The sequence below is a fragment of the Ciconia boyciana genome, chromosome 19, assembly GCF_034638445.1.
Source record: "Ciconia boyciana chromosome 19, ASM3463844v1, whole genome shotgun sequence".
In the NCBI taxonomy this organism is placed as follows: Eukaryota; Metazoa; Chordata; class Aves; order Ciconiiformes; family Ciconiidae; genus Ciconia; species Ciconia boyciana.
Genome location: NC_132952.1, coordinates 4,700,073 through 4,717,976, shown reverse-complemented (window position 1 = coordinate 4,717,976; position 17,904 = coordinate 4,700,073). Strand labels below are relative to the sequence as shown.

General features: G+C 44.5%; 1 protein-coding gene across 3 annotated transcripts in view; it reads left to right on the top strand.

Annotated features, from left to right (window-relative positions):
* TMEM201 (transmembrane protein 201) overlaps positions 1-17,904 on the top strand; it is a 35,212-nt gene that overhangs the window by 11,085 nt on the left and 6,223 nt on the right. For 2 of the 3 annotated variants that reach the window (XM_072884329.1, XM_072884328.1), the window contains 7 exons: positions 486-606; positions 1,252-1,446; positions 3,358-3,534; positions 4,128-4,519; positions 4,982-5,185; positions 15,672-15,889; positions 17,536-17,607. In XM_072884329.1, coding sequence (XP_072740430.1) covers positions 1,288-1,446; positions 3,358-3,534; positions 4,128-4,519; positions 4,982-5,185; positions 15,672-15,889; positions 17,536-17,607 — 1,222 coding nt within the window. In that variant the 5' untranslated portion in view covers positions 486-606; positions 1,252-1,287. Of the gene's footprint in view, positions 1-485; positions 607-1,251; positions 1,447-3,357; positions 3,535-4,127; positions 4,520-4,981; positions 5,186-15,671; positions 15,890-17,535; positions 17,654-17,904 lie in introns of all 3 variants that reach the window. The other variant, XR_012045864.1, reaches the window with a different exon arrangement.

Below are 17,904 nucleotides of genomic sequence, written 5' to 3'. Positions count from 1 at the left end.
GAAAATTTTTCTAACAAGCAGGGCAGATAAAACTGTAACCGTGAGCCCATTTCCTACGTTTCTGAGTACCATCATGTGCAGTTCTTGTGGATCGTAACTTCCATTTCCCAGAATCCTGTGTACTAAGCAGCGACTCTACTGCACCCTTCGCGTATATTAACATTGCTGATTATAGAGGGGACTTGCACCCCCAAATATGCCACTGAAAAACAGTGAAGTGGGTTATTCACAAGGTTGTTGTTAAAGTTCTGGCATATCCATGGTACTAGCACAAAGACATAAGAGCATGAGGCAGAATTTATTTCCACTTTAATAGTCCATCTTTTCATTGCTAAAATGACTGCTGAGTCATATCGTTAAACATACTGAATGGGAAGTTTGATTGTTATTCCAGCCTCTCTTGCATTTCCCTGTTTGAAAGCCATTGCTTTCCTCTACATCAGTTGAATTCAGTGTTGATGCCTGCACATTTCCTTTCCTTACAGGAAGAAGCCCACACACGTGACAGTGAACTGCTGGTTCTGCAATCAGGACACGGTAGTGCCGTATGGGAATCGCAACTGCTGGGATTGCCCCAACTGTGAGCAGTACAATGGGTTCCAAGAGGTACTATGATAAATTGCTTGAAGGGTGGCTGGGAAGGTGCACGCCCTGTGGAACAGTGCTTGCAGGAAAACCCTGCTCCTCATTTAAGATGATACAGGCCCAGTGCAGTGAATATCCAGCCGTTTGACAGCTGGCAGCTCTGTGCTGAGCACCTGTGAACTCAAGCAGCTGATCGCTTGATCGAATTTGAGAAAGAATCCACTGTACTGGGATGTGCTAACATCAAATGATAAAGACAAATTTTCCTCTCTTGCTTCAAAGGGCAAAAAGGGCCGTGACATTTTCACCAATATCTCTTAAGAATCTTTTTTTTAATATATGGAACAATTCTTCTCTGGTTTTGTATTTTGGAACAGCTGAATTGCTTTATTTAGGGTATTACATAACAAAGCGTGTCTTAAGCCAAAATCCACCACCAACAACTGCTTGCAGTAGGTGTACAGAACATAACAGTGGATGGAGGAGAAGATTTGAAGCATTTTGTCTCTTTTTTTACTTATTTCTTTTGTTACAAAGGTGAATGCATGGAGTGCAGAGCTCCTGACAGAGCTTAGGGAACCTTGTTATCAGCCAGAGGATACCTAGCTTTGATTTTATGATCTCATGTTTGTTTTCCCTCCTGCCTCCCTTTTTGCTTCTTGTCAGAATGGAGACTACAACAAGCCCATCCCTGCTCAGTACATGGAACACCTTAACCACGTTGTGTCAGGTGCTACGACTTTCTGTGATCCTACCAAACCGCAACAGTGGGTGAGCAGCCAAATTCTGCTTTGCAAGAAATGCAACAACCATCAAACCACAAAGATCAAACAGCTGGCTTCATTCTCACCGAGGGAGGAGGTGAGTGTTCATTAGGGACTGGCACCACAGGAGAGTGTTTGTCCAAGGCATTCCCATGCATGTATCTGCTATTCCTGCTCTGATTAATTCCTGCTCTGATTAATTTGCTCTGTAATAATTTATTTTGTCTGGCTTTGTAAATGGTACCACGCTGCAGCCTAGTAAGCAGGAGAGAGCGGAATTTTTCAGTGTGCTATGGAATGATGCTCCAGTAGTCTTCAGAAGCACTATGTGGCACTCCAGTGTGGAGGAGGTTACCGATTAGTGTTGGAAATTTACCTAATCCTACTCCAAAGCCAGAATGTAATGACCTGTTCTAGATGGACACTGGAAGTTGAAGCTTGAGCCCAAAACCAAGCATGCACATTGCTGAGATCAGCTTACAACTCCAGTACTCACCATTGACCCAGCTGAGCTTACGGGATCTGGTAGGCACAACAGCCCACTAGCCATCTTGAAGCCTTAATAGATTTTGTTTTTCCTGAGGCCTTGGCTGTGCTGCTCTGCTTTTACTAGTGGAGTGGGAGAGGAATCTTGTGCAGCCACATCATCTCCCTGGTTAGGTATTTGTGCCTAGGAGGGCAAAGGGATTTTACAGTTACAGCAGCAGGATTTCCTGCTGAGCAACTTCCTAGCCTTCCCATTACTTAATATGCATGGAGGATAGGATAGTGGGGTTTCTTCTTCACAGTTTTATGGCTCCCCAAAGTTTCATGCAGAGAATTTAGTGCTGCACTCCTTTGATTTCAACCATGCTCAAGCCTTGGGGTTGTAAGACTGTGCTGTAGTGGGATGCATTCATCCTCTGGGTTGCCCAATCCAGTCTGCTTTGTGTAATTGTAATGAGTTTAATCAGGATTACTCCCAGGGAACAGATTTAAATTTGATCATGCTTAATGAGAACATCTTCGGCTGATTCCCTTTTCTCAGCTTTATTTCTAGTCCCTGCCTCTTGCCAGACCTATCCACTTGCTCAAGTAACGCCAGCCTTTGGCCCCTTTCTAGGCATTCAGTGAACTGCAGTGTCGGTGCCAGCTAAGAAACATGGGACTGTGTTATCCAGCATGGTTAGGTATGTGTGTCAGTGACAGCAGTGGCCTCTCTCAGCATTGCTGGCCTGTCCAGTAAGGGGTGAGCCTGCTGCTGCTAGTCTCTCCCATGTGATTCCTTCTCAATTCTGGCAGATGGAGCATATGAAACTGCTGCAGCAAGCCCTCAGGCAGCTACAATGCATCTTTCTACTTCCCTCTCCCAAAGAAGCTGCATGCTTTCAGCTGTTTGCTTTTGGTACAAGGATCTTGATAGAGGCTGGGAGTGGAGATGGAAGAGCCCTAGAAGCCTCTGTGATAAGTGATGTGTCCACTGTAGTGACACTGAAAAATGTGCCTTTGGCCCTACTCACTGTCTGTTTTTACAAGTGCTATTAATGATTTATGGAGCTCATCTCACCAGGGCCTTCAAACAGTGACAGCCTTCGAGTCTGGGGCTGAGTTTTGGAAGGAGCTTGTTTCTTTCTCCAGCACAGTGCTATGAAGGGGCAACAGGTCTTTTGTGTCCCCTCATTTGAGGAGGGGAAGAGCAATTCCAGTTTTGTCTCATCCTCTATGTTGAGTTCATAAGGTCTCGGCAAAGATGGCAATCGGGCCACAGAAATTCAACATGCTGAAATAAGGCCACAGCAGCCTTCTCCAAGGGCTGTTTTGTCTCTTCTGGGACATGGAGGCCGGGTCAGCTGTATGCGAAGTTGGTTGTATGGCTGGTCTCCAGCTTGGTCACTGTTGGGGCCTGGTTTCAGGGGGCTGTTCCTCTAGAGACTGGAAGCATGCCTTGCTTGCATGTCAGCAGCAAGCACGATAACTGGTGAGGGACCTGCAGTTCTCACCTACTTTTCCTCTCCTATTCTCTCACCAGGGAAAATATGATGAGGAGATTGAGGTGTATAAGCACCATCTGGAGCAGACGTACAAGCTATGCCGTCCATGCCAGGCTGCTGTGGAGTATTACATAAAACATCAGAATCGGCAGCTCCGGGCGCTGCTGCTCAGCCACCACTTCAAACGCCGCGAGACAGACAAGACCTATACTCAGGTACATGGGGGAGAGATGAGGGAATTTAGGAGGAAGTGCAGAGAACTAGGTATTTCTGCACCTGGGTTTGCTGCTGGGAAAGGAAGGCAGAAGCCTTGGGGCTCTAACTCTGGGAGCTTGGGTGCATGGCAGAAGTTTAGAAGAGCACACGATAGTTGCCACAGATGCTCCTGATGTTAGTTTGAGGTTTTCCTCTTGCTGGTGTCATTCAGTGCAATTGTCAGAAGGTAAGTCTAATGTAATAATAAGAACAGAGTGGAAGGAAAACAGTGGGACAGGCAGAAAAGGGGAGGTAGGGAATCCAATTTATGAGTACAGTACAGGAAACTACAGAGTACAGGGGGAAGAAGAGAAGTAAGAATGATGGGAAGTGAATTATGACCTTCTCCTTGGTTTCTGCTCATAGCTCTGCTGTCGCTCTTTGCTAGTCTACAGCATCCCACGTGGTGTCAGCCCAGTACAGAGACTTACAAGGACTTGAGCAAAACTGTGCAGTAAACCACACAGTCTGGAAGTGTTTCATAAAGCACCATTTCAAAACCTTACTACAGTTCATTCAGCTTCTGACAAGGTGTTTCTCCCTTCCTCTGCAGAACTTATGTTCATCTTCCTCTTCTGCTTCCATAACCACACCAGCTCAGGTGATATTTCTGCGGTTCTTGGCCTTCCTCAGCTGTGCGTTCCTGGTTCTGATGGCCTTGTATGGGTCAGGCGACCCCTTCTCGCTCAGTGCAGCAGTCCCTGCTCCTGTCTCCTCTGGTTCAGCGTCCGTTTGGAACAAGACTGGCACAAGCTCACATGCAGACTTGGAAAATGACACTTCTGTGACGGTGGCAGGCTGGCGGGAGCTGCTCCGCTTGCTCCCAGAACAGATGGTGGAGAACCTGAGTGCCGCATGGGCTTACGGGAAGAATCACCAGATGGCAGTCGCTGTCCTTGGGCTGTTCACCTGCCTGTTGGCCATGTTCTTAGCTGGACGGATCAGGTGGGTGTGCTCTTTTCTTCTGTTTCACTTAAAGGAAAACTGTGTTATGTTGGAGGTCTTTTGCCCTGTCTTGACTCAGTGAGCCGGGGGTAAGCATTTGCCAGAATGGCAAATGTGGTACTGGGTGGCACAGTTCTCCCTGGTATCCTTTGGGTTGCCAGCTAGCCAGATGGAGACAGCAGAGCTTGCTTTGGATCTGTGCCGTGGTTCATTCAATTTAAGTTTGAATTACTGTGAATGAAAAGCTCCCTGTGCAGCTCTGTAATCTGGTGGAGAGCGGAACTGACCGATTCAGGTACTTATCACAGCAGTGGGAAGGGCTGCAAATGATAAGAGATAGTACATAACCTGCTCAGTCTGTGTACCCTCCCGACCTTCCCTCTCCTTCCTCAGGAACAAGGACGTTCATTGATGTTTAAACTCTTACCTTGTGTCTTGTTGGGTTTCTTTTTGGCATTGCAGGCTCCGGAGAATTGATGCGTTTGCTTCAGTCTTGTGGTTCGTAGTGATGAGTCTGCATTTAGCTGAGAGGTACCTGAAGATGGAAACACCCAACTGGCTAGACACAGCCAAATTTGGCACGACATCCTTGTGCTGCTTGGTGGGCTTCACCGCAGCAGTGGCTACGCGGAAATCAACGGGCCATCGGAGATACCGGCCCCGAAGGTCAGAGCCAGAGCAGTGACGCTGGGGGAAGGAGGAAAAAAAAGCCTTGTGAACTCTTTGCGACTGGTGCTTCTCTCTCCTCTTTTTATTTTCCCTTCTTCTTTTTCTTTTTTTTTTAATTAGATAAGCAGTGAAGATCTTTTCTTCCTTTATATATTTTTTTTTTTTCCTTCCTTTTTTTTTCCCCATCCTTGCTTCCCACTGTGCTAGCTGCTTGGAGCATTTCCACTGCTGGTGCTAGCCAAGGAAGCTACTCCTGCTGCCTCCATTCTCCCTTCCTCCTGAATCCTACGTCAGCAGTGCAAATATCCAACTTCCCCAAAGCCAGTTCTTCCAGCAGCTCCTTCACAAACTGCTCCATAAATGCAGCCTCCTCCCCATTCTGCTCCTCCAGCCAAAGAGATTCTGGCTTCTCCTGTCCATCCTTAGCCAGTCACAGAGGAATCCTCTGCCTTGATCCTCCATGAGGCCCAGGCCGCCTTCAGTTTTCTAATGGTGCTGGTCATTTTAATTTCGAACTGATGGGAACTTGCCTCTGGATTCCGAGTCCTCGTAACATGTGCTGTAGTAACACTGCATGGTGTACAGGCATGTGAGGAGGGGACCACACATAGTCCATAACCTGGTTCTTCTTGCCTTCCACTGTGTAGCATCACTTAACTGCATGCTCTCTCGCTCTGCCGTCCTCCTATGACTCCTACTTTAAATGGAGAGGTGTCCTTAAGTGCTTTTGACTGGAACTTCAATAATTTATTGAAAAGGATGCTTTAAAAGGTTATGTAGCTCAGGGTGTCTTGATTGAGCATCTGAAAGCATTCAGCTGTTTTAGGCTAAATTTTCAAATCTACCAGTGGCTGTTGCTTTCTATGCCGGTTTTCTTCGGGTTTTTTACCCACCCACCCCCACCACCCCCGAGAAGCATCTGCGTAAAAGCACAACTGGATAAAAATGCGTATGTTCTTCCACTCCTGTAGCCTTAGAAAGAGAAGAAATATGGGACTAACAACCACATGCTATGGTATATGATCACCTTTCATTGTACATCACTACTTATTCAGTCAACGTTTTCCTTATCGTTGAGAACACAGATTAGGAGGATGCGCTATAGGAATGGGCGGGAGCCTCTGCTGTGGGACCGCGTGGCAATAGAGATTGATTTTTTGTGTTACTTGGAGGGGTTCTTTTTTGAAGTCTGGCATTGGTGCTAATGCTGCTGAAGAAAGGGGTCTGGAAGTTGTGACTTCGAGTTGAGTGCCTGGCAGTCCTCCGCTGAAAGCTGGGATGACTGGATGTTACTGTGTGGGGAGGAGGGAGCTTTCAGCTGCTTGGGTTTTTGTAGGATTAACTTGTTGGGGCCTCTTAGGATAAGCAGTCTGATTACCCTGCCCTGTTTTTTGTAAGGCACTCCACTGAGTTTCTCATCCGGATTTGGGTCTTTCAAGAGGAAATAGCATTGTTACAGAAGATCTGCTATTTTCTTCTGTTCAGAATAGCGCAATGGAACTCGCCACACTAATGGTCTGATACAAGTTACTTGGGTGTCTTGATCTTCCTATGTATAAACTCTAAAATAATCAGAATGGAGCTCTCACTATGAAGTATCTGCATCTGCTGCTGAAAGATTCAGACACCACTGGATGCTGCAGATGCTGGTGAAATGATAGAAACTTCTTTAAAGGAAACAAAATATATTTCATAGCTTTTCATAGATATTGTTCTTCAGACCGATATTCATTGTGAAAGCAGAAAGGCAGCACTAACAAAAGCTCTGTAGAGATTCGTTAACAATAAGCCAAGTTGAGTGTGTCATGGCAAGGTACAGCTCCTGGCTGGAGGACCATGTGCCTGTAACTTAACAACTGGGAAGGGGACACACAGACCCGCTTCCCATACGTGCTCTCCTTTGGAACTTTTTTTTTCTGGTGCCTTCAGATAACTGCAATATCCACCTCCAAGCAAACGGAACACCTTTGTCCCTTCTGGTGCTTGTGAATGATGCTGCTCTGAGGGTTGTTTACTTACTTGTTCACAAAAGGAATCCAGCATCTGCAAAGTCTGGTTCCAGTCTTCCGTGTTCCCATCATTTACCAGTCCTGACCCAAAAGATTTGTCTTCCAGCTCACAGTCACAGATTGTTTCTTGTTCCAGACTCAGACTTTCAAAATGCTAAATAATAACCATTATGTCCCATTTTCCACTAGGACACTTTATTGAATTTAGAGAATTTTTTCAAAGTAAATACTACAATAAGCCATGTGACTTAATCAAAAGAGGAAAAAAAGCCAGCAGCAGTATGCAGGGTCCTCAGTTCTGGGTTACACTTTCAAAAGCACTCTGGTGCCTCTTTCCTGCTCTCTGTTAGGAGATTTGGTAGGAAACGTTCCTTAAAAATCCAGTCTTTTTTCTGTACCTGTCAGCCTGTTGGAGCAGGGAGTGATGTTAAGACAGATGATAGTAGGCTGGTGAAAGGAGAGGAAGTGTCAGGGGAAAAAAAGGGGGACACACAGTTTTGTGTATGGATGTGCTATCACTATCTGCTCAGCTTTCCTTTCAGTGTGGTGATTGCTATAATGTTTTCACCCCTGCAAAACTCCCCACTGCAGCGGCCGTTCCAACACCATTGTTCTGCAGCCCACCTGCTGTTAAAAGTGAGGCGGACAAAGCCACCTCATGAAATGGACACTGGAACCAAATCCAGTTCCAGCTCTGCCATTCTCTAAACAGGCGGCACAGAAGACCCAGGAAACCTTAGCTATTATGTCCATTAAGTGAAATAAGACATCTAGATTTTTTTTTCTCTTCCTCCCTTCTTCCTGCTTCAGTGCTTTCAAGTTTTCCCTATAAAGTTAAATGTAGGAAAAGACTGATGTTTCTATTTAGCTGTGATTATCTTCTGCACTTACCTATAGAAGTTGGATTGAAAATTCCTGCTAGCTTCTAGCACATGAATTTGCAACCGCCTGGTGTGGCAGAGGTGAGCAGTTCCTCTTGCTGCTCTGCTGTCAAGTACGTCCAAGTGACGGGAGGAATTTCATGCTTAGAAGGATATCTTGAGACCACTGGAAGGAGGAGGGGTGTGAGCAGCTGACAAACTGTTAAAATGTGTGGGGATGGTCGTGGTAACGTCATGCCTGATTTGTAATGGCAATATCCCTTTTTTTCTTAATAAAATTAATCTGTCCAAATTTTCTTGCCCAGTAGCAAGGAAACTCTTAAGTGGCAGCCCCTAAAGATGCTTGTCGCCTCTTCAGATGCTTTGCTTTCAGGAGCTGAAAGTCAAGGCTGTATTAAGTTTCACTTTGTCCTATTTCATGCAGCCTCCTATCTCTTCTGAGCAGCTGTTTTCCTCCCTTCTCTTTAGCAGGTTTTTTATTTTTTTCTTTCAATTTAAACATGCCCTGTCTTTGAGCCCCCTGGGGTCTGGTGCCTTGTATGATGTTTTGCTGTTAAGTGTTACGTTGTTTTCCTGTGCCTGATCTTTTCTTTTATTCTCTTGTCTTCTTTCCTGTGCAGTACTGTGGTGGGATGGGGAGGATGCACACTAGATATCAGGAACAGGCAGTTGGTAGAACTATGGGAAGGGGTTTACACTGTGAAGCCTGAATAACACTGTTAAGAAATATTTTAGCTCTGTTTGTATAGCAAGTGCAAATCTATACTGAAACAGTTTAAAATCTTTTCAGCTGGGAGATGTTAACTGCAATTGGCATGCAAGCAAGAAATCCATTTGTCTTCACTTTATGCAGATTAATACAAATGAAGTATATTTACAAGTTGCACTAATTTTGTATGTCAGAACATCAGAAAGCTACTTTGTTTTATGGCCAAGCTGTACAACTGAAGCTCTGGTCTCTGTGGTGCTTTGTCCACAACTTATAATTGAAGAACTTTTGGACTCATAATTGGAAAAATTTCAAAGGTGAAACAAAATAACAAAACACATATTGAAGTGTGGTTCAATTTTAATGCCAAAGAAGCCTTTGTCTTTGCTCAGGTGTCAGCTTATTTTCCCACTTCTTGGTGCCTCAGCGTGCCTGTGCTGCTGCTTCTAAAAACAACAAAAAACCTCAGAGCCTCAAAACCAAACTTGCAGCAATTGAATTTTTGGTCTTCTAGAGACTCTGATGCTGACAGTCTCCTCTCTTTCTGCTTTTCTCACACGCTTTGTCTCACATGCTTTTGCCAATGGTAGAGGATGATTGAAAGGAGGAGAAAGGTGTTTTTTCCAGAGATGTTCTGATTTATAAACTGCTGGCATTCGATCTGTACCAATTGTGTCTCCTCAGACAATTAGGCCTGAAGAAGATCAGTTATAAGTTAGCAGTATTTTACTGTTGATTGTTTCTGGAAAAAAAAAAAATAGTTAAACCACCACTGCCTTTACTGAGACTGTTCCTGCAATACCTGATTTCAATGCCAAACAGACTATTCTAAACACTGTGCTGTAGGTTCTGTAAGGAAGGTGCTTTGCCAACTTTGCATTTTTTACTTGAGGTTCGGTTAGGAAATAGCTCAGCAGTTAGATATGCTGTCTAACTCTGCCTGGGTGCTTCCCCCACAGTAAGTCCAGCAGAAGGAAATGTATGCTTCCAGCTCAGGTATTTTGGTGAAAGTCCAACATCTGAGCACAGTGCCACCATCCTCACGAAGCTGCAGTGCTATTTTGTATGACGCATGGGTATACGTTTCCTTCTGCTGAGGGGGATAATAGCTCACGAAGGGCTGGAAACTTACTAACATGGCTGACACAAAAATCATCCAGAGCCACTGGATCAGTGCTTTGAGCTTCTTGTTTTCACTTAGCTGGACTCTTACTTCAGGCCACAGGGGAACATGTGGTAACTTGTGGTCGCCAGATGCAGCTTTGTTGCCTGAGGATTCTCCCAGCCACACAGGCCAGAGCATGCAATCATCTTAATTCAACAGTATTAGAGGATTTTAGCCCAAAAGCCTCTAATTTCAGGTGCTGCTTTTTCACGCTGGCCATGTGCTGGTGTCTGGACCAGAGGACGGTGCTACAGAATCGAGCTGAGGTGGTGAGGGATCGTTAGTGGGTTTGTGTGTCACTTGAAATCAAATCCGCTCCAGCCCACAGTGGCTGACTCTGGCTCTCACAGCGGCCATGGCTCATCTGCCAACTCAAAAGCATCTTGTACCCTGCCCAGCAGAGTTGGGTGTATAAAGAGGCCGATGTGGGTTCATTAAGTGCCTTTCCCTGGATGAGATTTTTGATAACACTATGGTGCTCTGCTTCAATGGAACTGATGCAGCTGCAGCTTGGGACAGCAGTGCCTGTATGTCTGCCAGGCCAGTGCTTTTGTCCTTCATTTGCCACCAGTGAGTGTGGCTGGGAATAAGAGGATACTTGGGCTGCACTCTTAAATTTCTGAGCAACTCTGCAGACTATCGGAGGGTTGAGGGAGAACCCAGAGCTAGCAACCAAGTAAGCATCTCTGCTGCTGCTACTTCTGGTCTTCCTGAAGCCCTCACTGTGCATGCAAACTGACGCCTTTGTGGCCCTTTACAATTCTAAATATGCTATATTTATATCCCGTTCTTTCCTTTCTCTTAACTCCTCCTTTCCTACGTCTGTGCTTTGCATGCCCTAGTGAACTGAGCTTGGGTGTATCAAAGGATGAGGACAAGAGGGGAATATAAAAATGGTGTAGTGGTGTTTTATTTTGGCTTTATGAATATTTTTCGAGTATGCTGAAATTATGTGAAGCTAATAATCATGCTTTTAGATACTATAGAAAGTATGTATTGATGTATTGTGGACAAATTATTTATACTCTTATAAAAATTAATCTAATTAATAGCCAGATGATTGCTCCAGACTGACTCCACTCATGAAAGCAGGGAGCTGTGGTGTATGGCTTTGCTTCGATTTTAAAAGAGATGCTGTTGAAATTGTGTGCTGTCACATATAACCTCCAGTTCATTCCAGGTGTGCCGTCACCTGCAAGTACACTTGGGGCCTCTTTGAGCCGTAGCAGATGCTCTCATCTGAAAGGGGCAGTACTCAGTCCTGAAGCATACCTTGAGTCATCCCCTGTAAAGCCTCATTTGGGACCAGAGCTATCAAGTGCACAGGCAGGGAAGACGTCCTCTGAACGTTTTTGTCATGCCAGCAAGTCTGGATTTTTGTAGATGTGGGATGTGCATATACACACACGCACCTCCCTTTGTGCCACCAGCTAGGAGGGAAGGTAAAATTGTTGCCAAATATCCGTTTGTACTCTAGAAGGTATTAGTGCAGGACCTGGCAGCTGGAACATTTTTGGCTATAACTCAACCCTCCTTTTTAATCCAAAGCAGGGCAGCATGTAGGAGAAAAGAATTCTTAGTCTTGGTGGCTAAAGTTTCTAGTTCTCCAAGTCATGTATCAAAATCTTAATGTGTCTGAGACCTGTGCCCTTTTTTAGCATTATTCTCCCCTCTCCCTGTACCTGTTTTATATTCAGTGGATTGCTCTTTACTCCTGATTCTGCCAGCTTGACCGGACGCACAGGCTATGGCACTGACTGATGTGGTGCAGCAGACCGGACAAGTGACTGCATGTCAGCTCGCAGAAGCTTGCTTATCTTGCAGCCAGCAGTAAGGCAATAGTGAGCTCCTTCTGCAGTCTGGGCAGCAGCACCCATGCTGCCTGGAGAAAATGGTGCAGTTATACATGGATTAACTCATAGCTAAATTACGATGGGACCTTAAGTCCAGAGGAAACATTTTACCCCATGACTGACACACAGTTCCCTGGCTGCCTCCAGGCAGATGAAGCTGGGTGCATATAGCAAGCTGCCTGGCTGTGACGGCATGTTACCTTCTTTCTTCATGTACTGAATTATCTGATAGTAGGAGTAGGTCCATCTATGGCCCTGTAGTCTGACCTGTCCCATGCTCTCCCATGTCTCTATCCCAGGGGTGATGCAGCATCTCTGGTTAAAATGTGAATTAAAAAGGCACGCACATGTGGTGTTGTCTTTGGATAAGAGGTCTTGGGACAGAGGAGGGGAGGCTCTGCTGGCAGGAGGTGTTTCTTCAGGACAGTGTACGGTCCCATACCATGTAATACTCTTCTTTAACCTTCTATTTATTTATTTTAAAAGTATCTGTGTAGCAGAGTTGTGCCCAACTGTCTAGTAATGCTGTGATCATTGTAAACACTAATTAAGATACCCAATTTTTGATGTTCACAATACCGAGTTCTGAAATAAACGGCTTCCGGGCCCTGACTATTTCCACAAACTGTCTGACTCCAGAGCCTTTTTTTTTTTTGTCCCCTCCCTTCTTCTTCCTTTTTTGGTTACTTTTTCACTGTTACCAGACCCACTATTATCACAAATGGCTTGGAGCAATGCAGTAGTCGGAGAGCAAAGCACAGCTGCACTGCTCCATTCCAGGGCTGTGATGTGGCTGCTTCCTGCCGTATGATCCTCTTGATCCCCTCACCTTTTTTCATCTGCTTCTGAAATAAGTTTTAGTTCAGCTGACCATTCTCAGGCACGAAGCGCATTCCCACGACAGCTCCCCTGCTTTTTAGCAGCATCTAGCCCTCTTGACATGACAGTGGCAAACACTAAAAAGAAGAGCGCATAGAAAAGGAACAGGATTTTGCACGTGTTGCAGGAATTTGCTTGGTTCAGAGCGGATCAATATTTAAGCCATTCTTTGGTCACCATTCAATCCAAAGGCATTAATATGCTATGCTTAAAATTCTTCAGCTCTTCTTTGCTAACCAGAAAAATTCCTTTTCTGGATGGTGCAAGGCAAATGATTCATCAGCTGCCCAGAGGATCTGACTGCACTAATTTGGTGAGGTTGAGAAGAAGTGGGGCTGTTGAGCAGCAGAGCCCACGGAAGTCCGATCCAAAAAAGTTAAAATCCCAGGAAAGAGATTGTGGTTATGAGTGATAAATAATTGTAATACCTTCCAGCCCATTAAGTGAAAAACTGCCCAAACCAAATAAGCCAGATAAGCTGTTTTCCAGCACAGCAAGGAGCTGTGTAAAGTTGGATCCTTTAGCCCAAAAATACAAAAGGTGCAAAGTTAGGAAAAAAGAGCCATGTTCTTCACAGGCGATGCTCTGAATTGGCCCTTCACAGACATGGCACAGTGAGTGGTAGGTATCACTCTTTCTGATATGATTCACATCATAGTCCTGAGCTGCACTTATAATTTCCTTTCCCATTCATTTTCTCTTACAAAGCTGAGATGGACACGTACATCTGCTATTTACATCTGTATGTGTGGTGGGGCGAATGTGTATATGTATGTGCACTAAAGGACTCTGCACGTTTGCGAAGCGTGACACCCTTCCCAGGTCCTCTGGAACCTGAAGAGGTTGGGCGGTTTCCGCTGCAAGACTGACGAGTTCCTTGCCACTGTTAAAGGCATGTCCTGCTTGCAAGCACCAGGAAGCTGGTTGGCTCAGATGTTGTTCAGCCTGATTAAGCTGGTCGGGATTGTTGATGTCTGCCTCGTACTAGCAGATAAGTAGTTTTATAAGATACTTTAAATTGTAATCTTAACTCTAGACTGCTTCTTCTGGACGTGCTAGCACTGCATAATATTGCTGCATCACCTCTTTAGTCTCCAAGAGAGAATGGCACATGCATAAATCACCTCACAGCGCAAGACTGAGATACGTATATTCCTTCACGCTCTGATTTACTACTGGCTTTCCTCTGACAGAGGAAAAGCCATGTTGCTGCTCTCATCTGTCTCAGTGTTTTCATCAGAAGTGAGATTAAACCTCTAAATGTTGCAGCTTGATTATATGCTGCAAAGTCTGATACCTCCATTTTAAAATACATACACTTCATACTTTGTTCAGTACTTCATCATGACTTACTTGACAAGAGTATTACCTGTTTCTAACTAAACAAAAATCTTACAAGAGATCCTGGAGAGATCTTGTTCATATTCTAGACTTTCTTTCATTTATTTTATTCAATTGTTAAAAATAATACAAAATTACTATGCTTTCAACATTGCAACATTCTTAGAATGCTCATTTTGGTGGTATGAGGACACAAGTGAGGCTCCAAAGCCGACTCCTCATTTCTGATGCAATGTAGTCAACTAAACTGTACACATAGGCTAAGATCAGTATGTGAGTGCAAGGAGGAATAGAAAGAAGGTAAAAATAGGAGTAAATTTTTGACAGATTGTTCAGCTTAGGGTGATTTTTAAATTTTAAACCACTGTAAAGGTAGGTGATGAAATGGGGGTATCAGAAATTAATTGCACAGTTTATCTGCATGTAGTAATTGAGTGTGAAATACTGTGGCAGTGCTAGCTGCAAAAACCGTTTAAAATACAAAGTCCTCTCACACAGTTATTTTACCAGTGGAACAGAAGACATTTTACGTCTGTAGTACTTAAAAATCAAGCTAACTGGTACAGGTACCCTTAGTATGTTTTGTCTGTTACCTCTTGTCTTGTGTTCTCAAGTTGGACATGCTGTTCTACAGCTCTCCTCTTTCACTTGGAAAGAACCCATTGAAAACAACTCGCAGACCTAGAAATACAATTGCCATTATTATTGCCAATTTGAATTTTTTCCAGGCATTATAATAGAGATTGGTTTTTACGCATGAGAAGCAAGACACTTCTTGGAGTGTATACTAAAGGAGCACAGTTCCCTCTGAATCGCTATGCTAGTACATATTTGTGGTTAGTTATGATATGCAGAGAAAGGAAAATTTAGTGGTTTAGGGCTCAATTTAGGATTGGAAAAGCCAGGTTTGTGTCTCTGTTCTATCATAGGATTTTTATGTGACCCTCAACAAGTCACTTAGCTTCTTTTTGCTTCTCTTTCCTGTCTGTAAAGTGAGAGTAGTGAGTCTTCCTTACCTCGCAGAAGTATAACAAAAGCAAATGTATTAAAGAGGTTTGAACGTTAGTTTTAAAACAGAGCTCTTGTGCCTAAATCTTTATCTAGGTACCCATAAAAATACTTTTCTCTATACTGGCATCAGAGGTAAGATGTTGCTTCTGGTTTCTAAAGACAAAAAGACTAGTAGATAACGACTTGCTTCCCACAGTCATGACATTTCTAAGCATGTTGTTTGCATGTGCACATAACAAACATAAGATGTACTCTATTGTTGGTCCTATGTGTATCTGCACTTTGTAAAGCATTCTGGTCGTCTCTGGGTAATTTTCTTATCCAGGGAGAGAACCAAGGTACTATGCCTATTTGCACCTGAGTTCCTAAACTATTCCACCATTTTTCCACCCTGTATTGTGGGACAGCTTGGTGCACAATCATTTAAGTAAGGTTGAGCAGTGCTTCCTTCCCCAGTTTCAAAGGTGTAGGAACATTCCCGTAAACTCCTAAGCATTCTGCATCTTGCACTCCTGCACTGAAAAATTAGTACAAACCTGATAACAAAGCAGGAGTTCATGCAAGAAGTGCAACTGAGAGAGTGAATTACTGGAGTGTACTCATTGCTAAATGTCTGTCATGCATGTCATTTGCAGGTACCTTTCTGGGGATTCGATTACTCTCTTTCCCAGTGGCACTGGGACTGGCTTCCCTTCCTCTGCTACGTCTCTCTTTGTCCCAACACCACCCAGTATTCTCCAGCTGACAAACCAACAGCTCTTCAGATCTCCACGCAGAACGTCGTCTTCCTCTCTTCCTGGTCGTCTCAACAGGGCACTCTCCCTGGGTACCATCCCCTCCTTGGCCAGAGCAGGTAAGTGTGCATGAAACTTTCTGGCCCAATGGAAATGACGATGGAGTGGTACAGTGCTTCAGAAGGAAATGGGCTGTGAGGTGTCCACATGTTATAGTCCTGTTTAGGGATTGCCGCTCCTGTGGCACAGAGGAGTATCCGGCATTGGTAATTTGGTTTTTGGCATTACGAAATGATGCAATGTACCATGGCCGTCGTGGTGAAACAAAACGTCTCACTGAGTGTTTGCCTGCTGTGGGTTTACCGAAATCGAGGGGCTTCTCCAGGCATTTGTGGCAGTAGTATGGCACAAGCTACAAGGCTATGTGTGGGAGAGAGACAGAAGGAGCAGTTAGACATGGGAATGGAGAAGAGCAGCTTTTGGAAGTGGTTGGGAACATTAGGATAACTGATCTGGCATGAGCAATCACTCCCTTCCTTCTAGCTTATTTGTGTAGTTGCTTTTCTTGCTACAGCTGAAGGGAGCAGAGCTGAAGGCAGGCCCTTCCCTAAGTCTGGATTTGATATGCGTTAACACGACTATTGAAGCTGCTTTAGAGACCCCATTTCATCTTGTTTTTAAGGGCTCTGTGCAATCTAAGGAAGGTTTGTAGGCTGAAGGAAAGACTCTCCCAGTAACTCAATAAGCCCTCAGTTTTGCCATGCTTGAAACTAACAGATGGGAAATAGCGTTCAAATGCTATTCTCCATCCAAGGAAAGCTAAGCTTTCCTGTGTCACTAACTGATTACCAGAAGGTGAGAGGCCAAAATGTGGCAGTTTCTAGGATAACACTGCAGCAGAGAGAGCAGTCTTGCAGGGATTTTTCAGTTCATTCGACATTTCTCTAGCTCACGCTGCCAGCAGTTTTGCCAGGTTCACTAAGAGCAAGAGAAGGACCAGCCGTGCAAACCTTTCAGCAGCGTGGCAGCTTTTGGCACACCTTCACCTTTCTGGTTACCTAACTGCCACTGGAAGGGCAGGTGGAAATGCACCAGATGGCTGGGATTCCCCCGGCGTGCTAAAGCACCTTTGTGAGGTCTGTGCTTTCTTTTGCAAAGGTGCAAAGCCAGACAGACTGGAGAGAGCATGCTGTTGGGGCTGAATATTTTTCACAAACAGCAAAGTTTTCAGCTTCTAAAGCTGTTTGCCCATAATTATGTAAATCAAGTGCCTAAGAAAAATAATTGATTTAAGCTCTGAGGTTTCATTTGTAGCACTTCTTTTTCCTGACTTCAGTACTTTTAATTGACCTTTTTTTTTTTTTTTCTTCCTCTCCTGCTTCATTATTATGGCTACCATGCCTGAAAGCTAGATGGGAATTCATCTCACCCTATGATCTCCCCTTAAGGCTCTTTTAGTGAGACAAGGATACAACCATATCTTCACCTTCTTCCTTTTAAAGTAGAGGCAAGCCAGGCTGTGATACAGTCACAGGGTTGTTTTTGGAGCCTGCTGGACAGATCTGTTCTGCTGCAGCTGGGAAAAGTGGATTATTCTGATGCTGGCATATAGCCTAGCCAGGAAAACAGGGACATTTTTCCCACCTACATTTACCACCCGTCCCCTTCTGAGATTGATGACAAGATGATGCAGTGACATTTCTGAAGGATAGATCTCCAGTAGCTGAGCCAGCTGGGTTCAAACTGTTTCATTTTTGCTTTTTAGATTCTGGCTACTTGTTCAGTGGAAGTCGACCAGCCTCGCAGTCATCTCAGTCCAAGGAATTGCCTACATCAGGTGATGCATTAGGCCTTCCAGAGCAACTGTCTTTGCAGGATTTGCAGTGAGTGGGTTGAAACACATGATCCAAGTTTAATTCTTTCCTCCGTGGTCACATCCCAGTGAAAATGTCAGTTTTGCTGTTAGAAATGCTGCAGAGAGTTCCAACTAAGAGTGGGATTGCATTAAAATAAGGTGCTACGTGTGTTGGATGTCCTTCCTGGGAGAGCTCACAGTGAAATCAGTGAGACAAAGCAAGGATCCCTTCCCTGCTCTACAGCTGAGCTGAGACTGCTTTGATAGGAGACTTTAAAC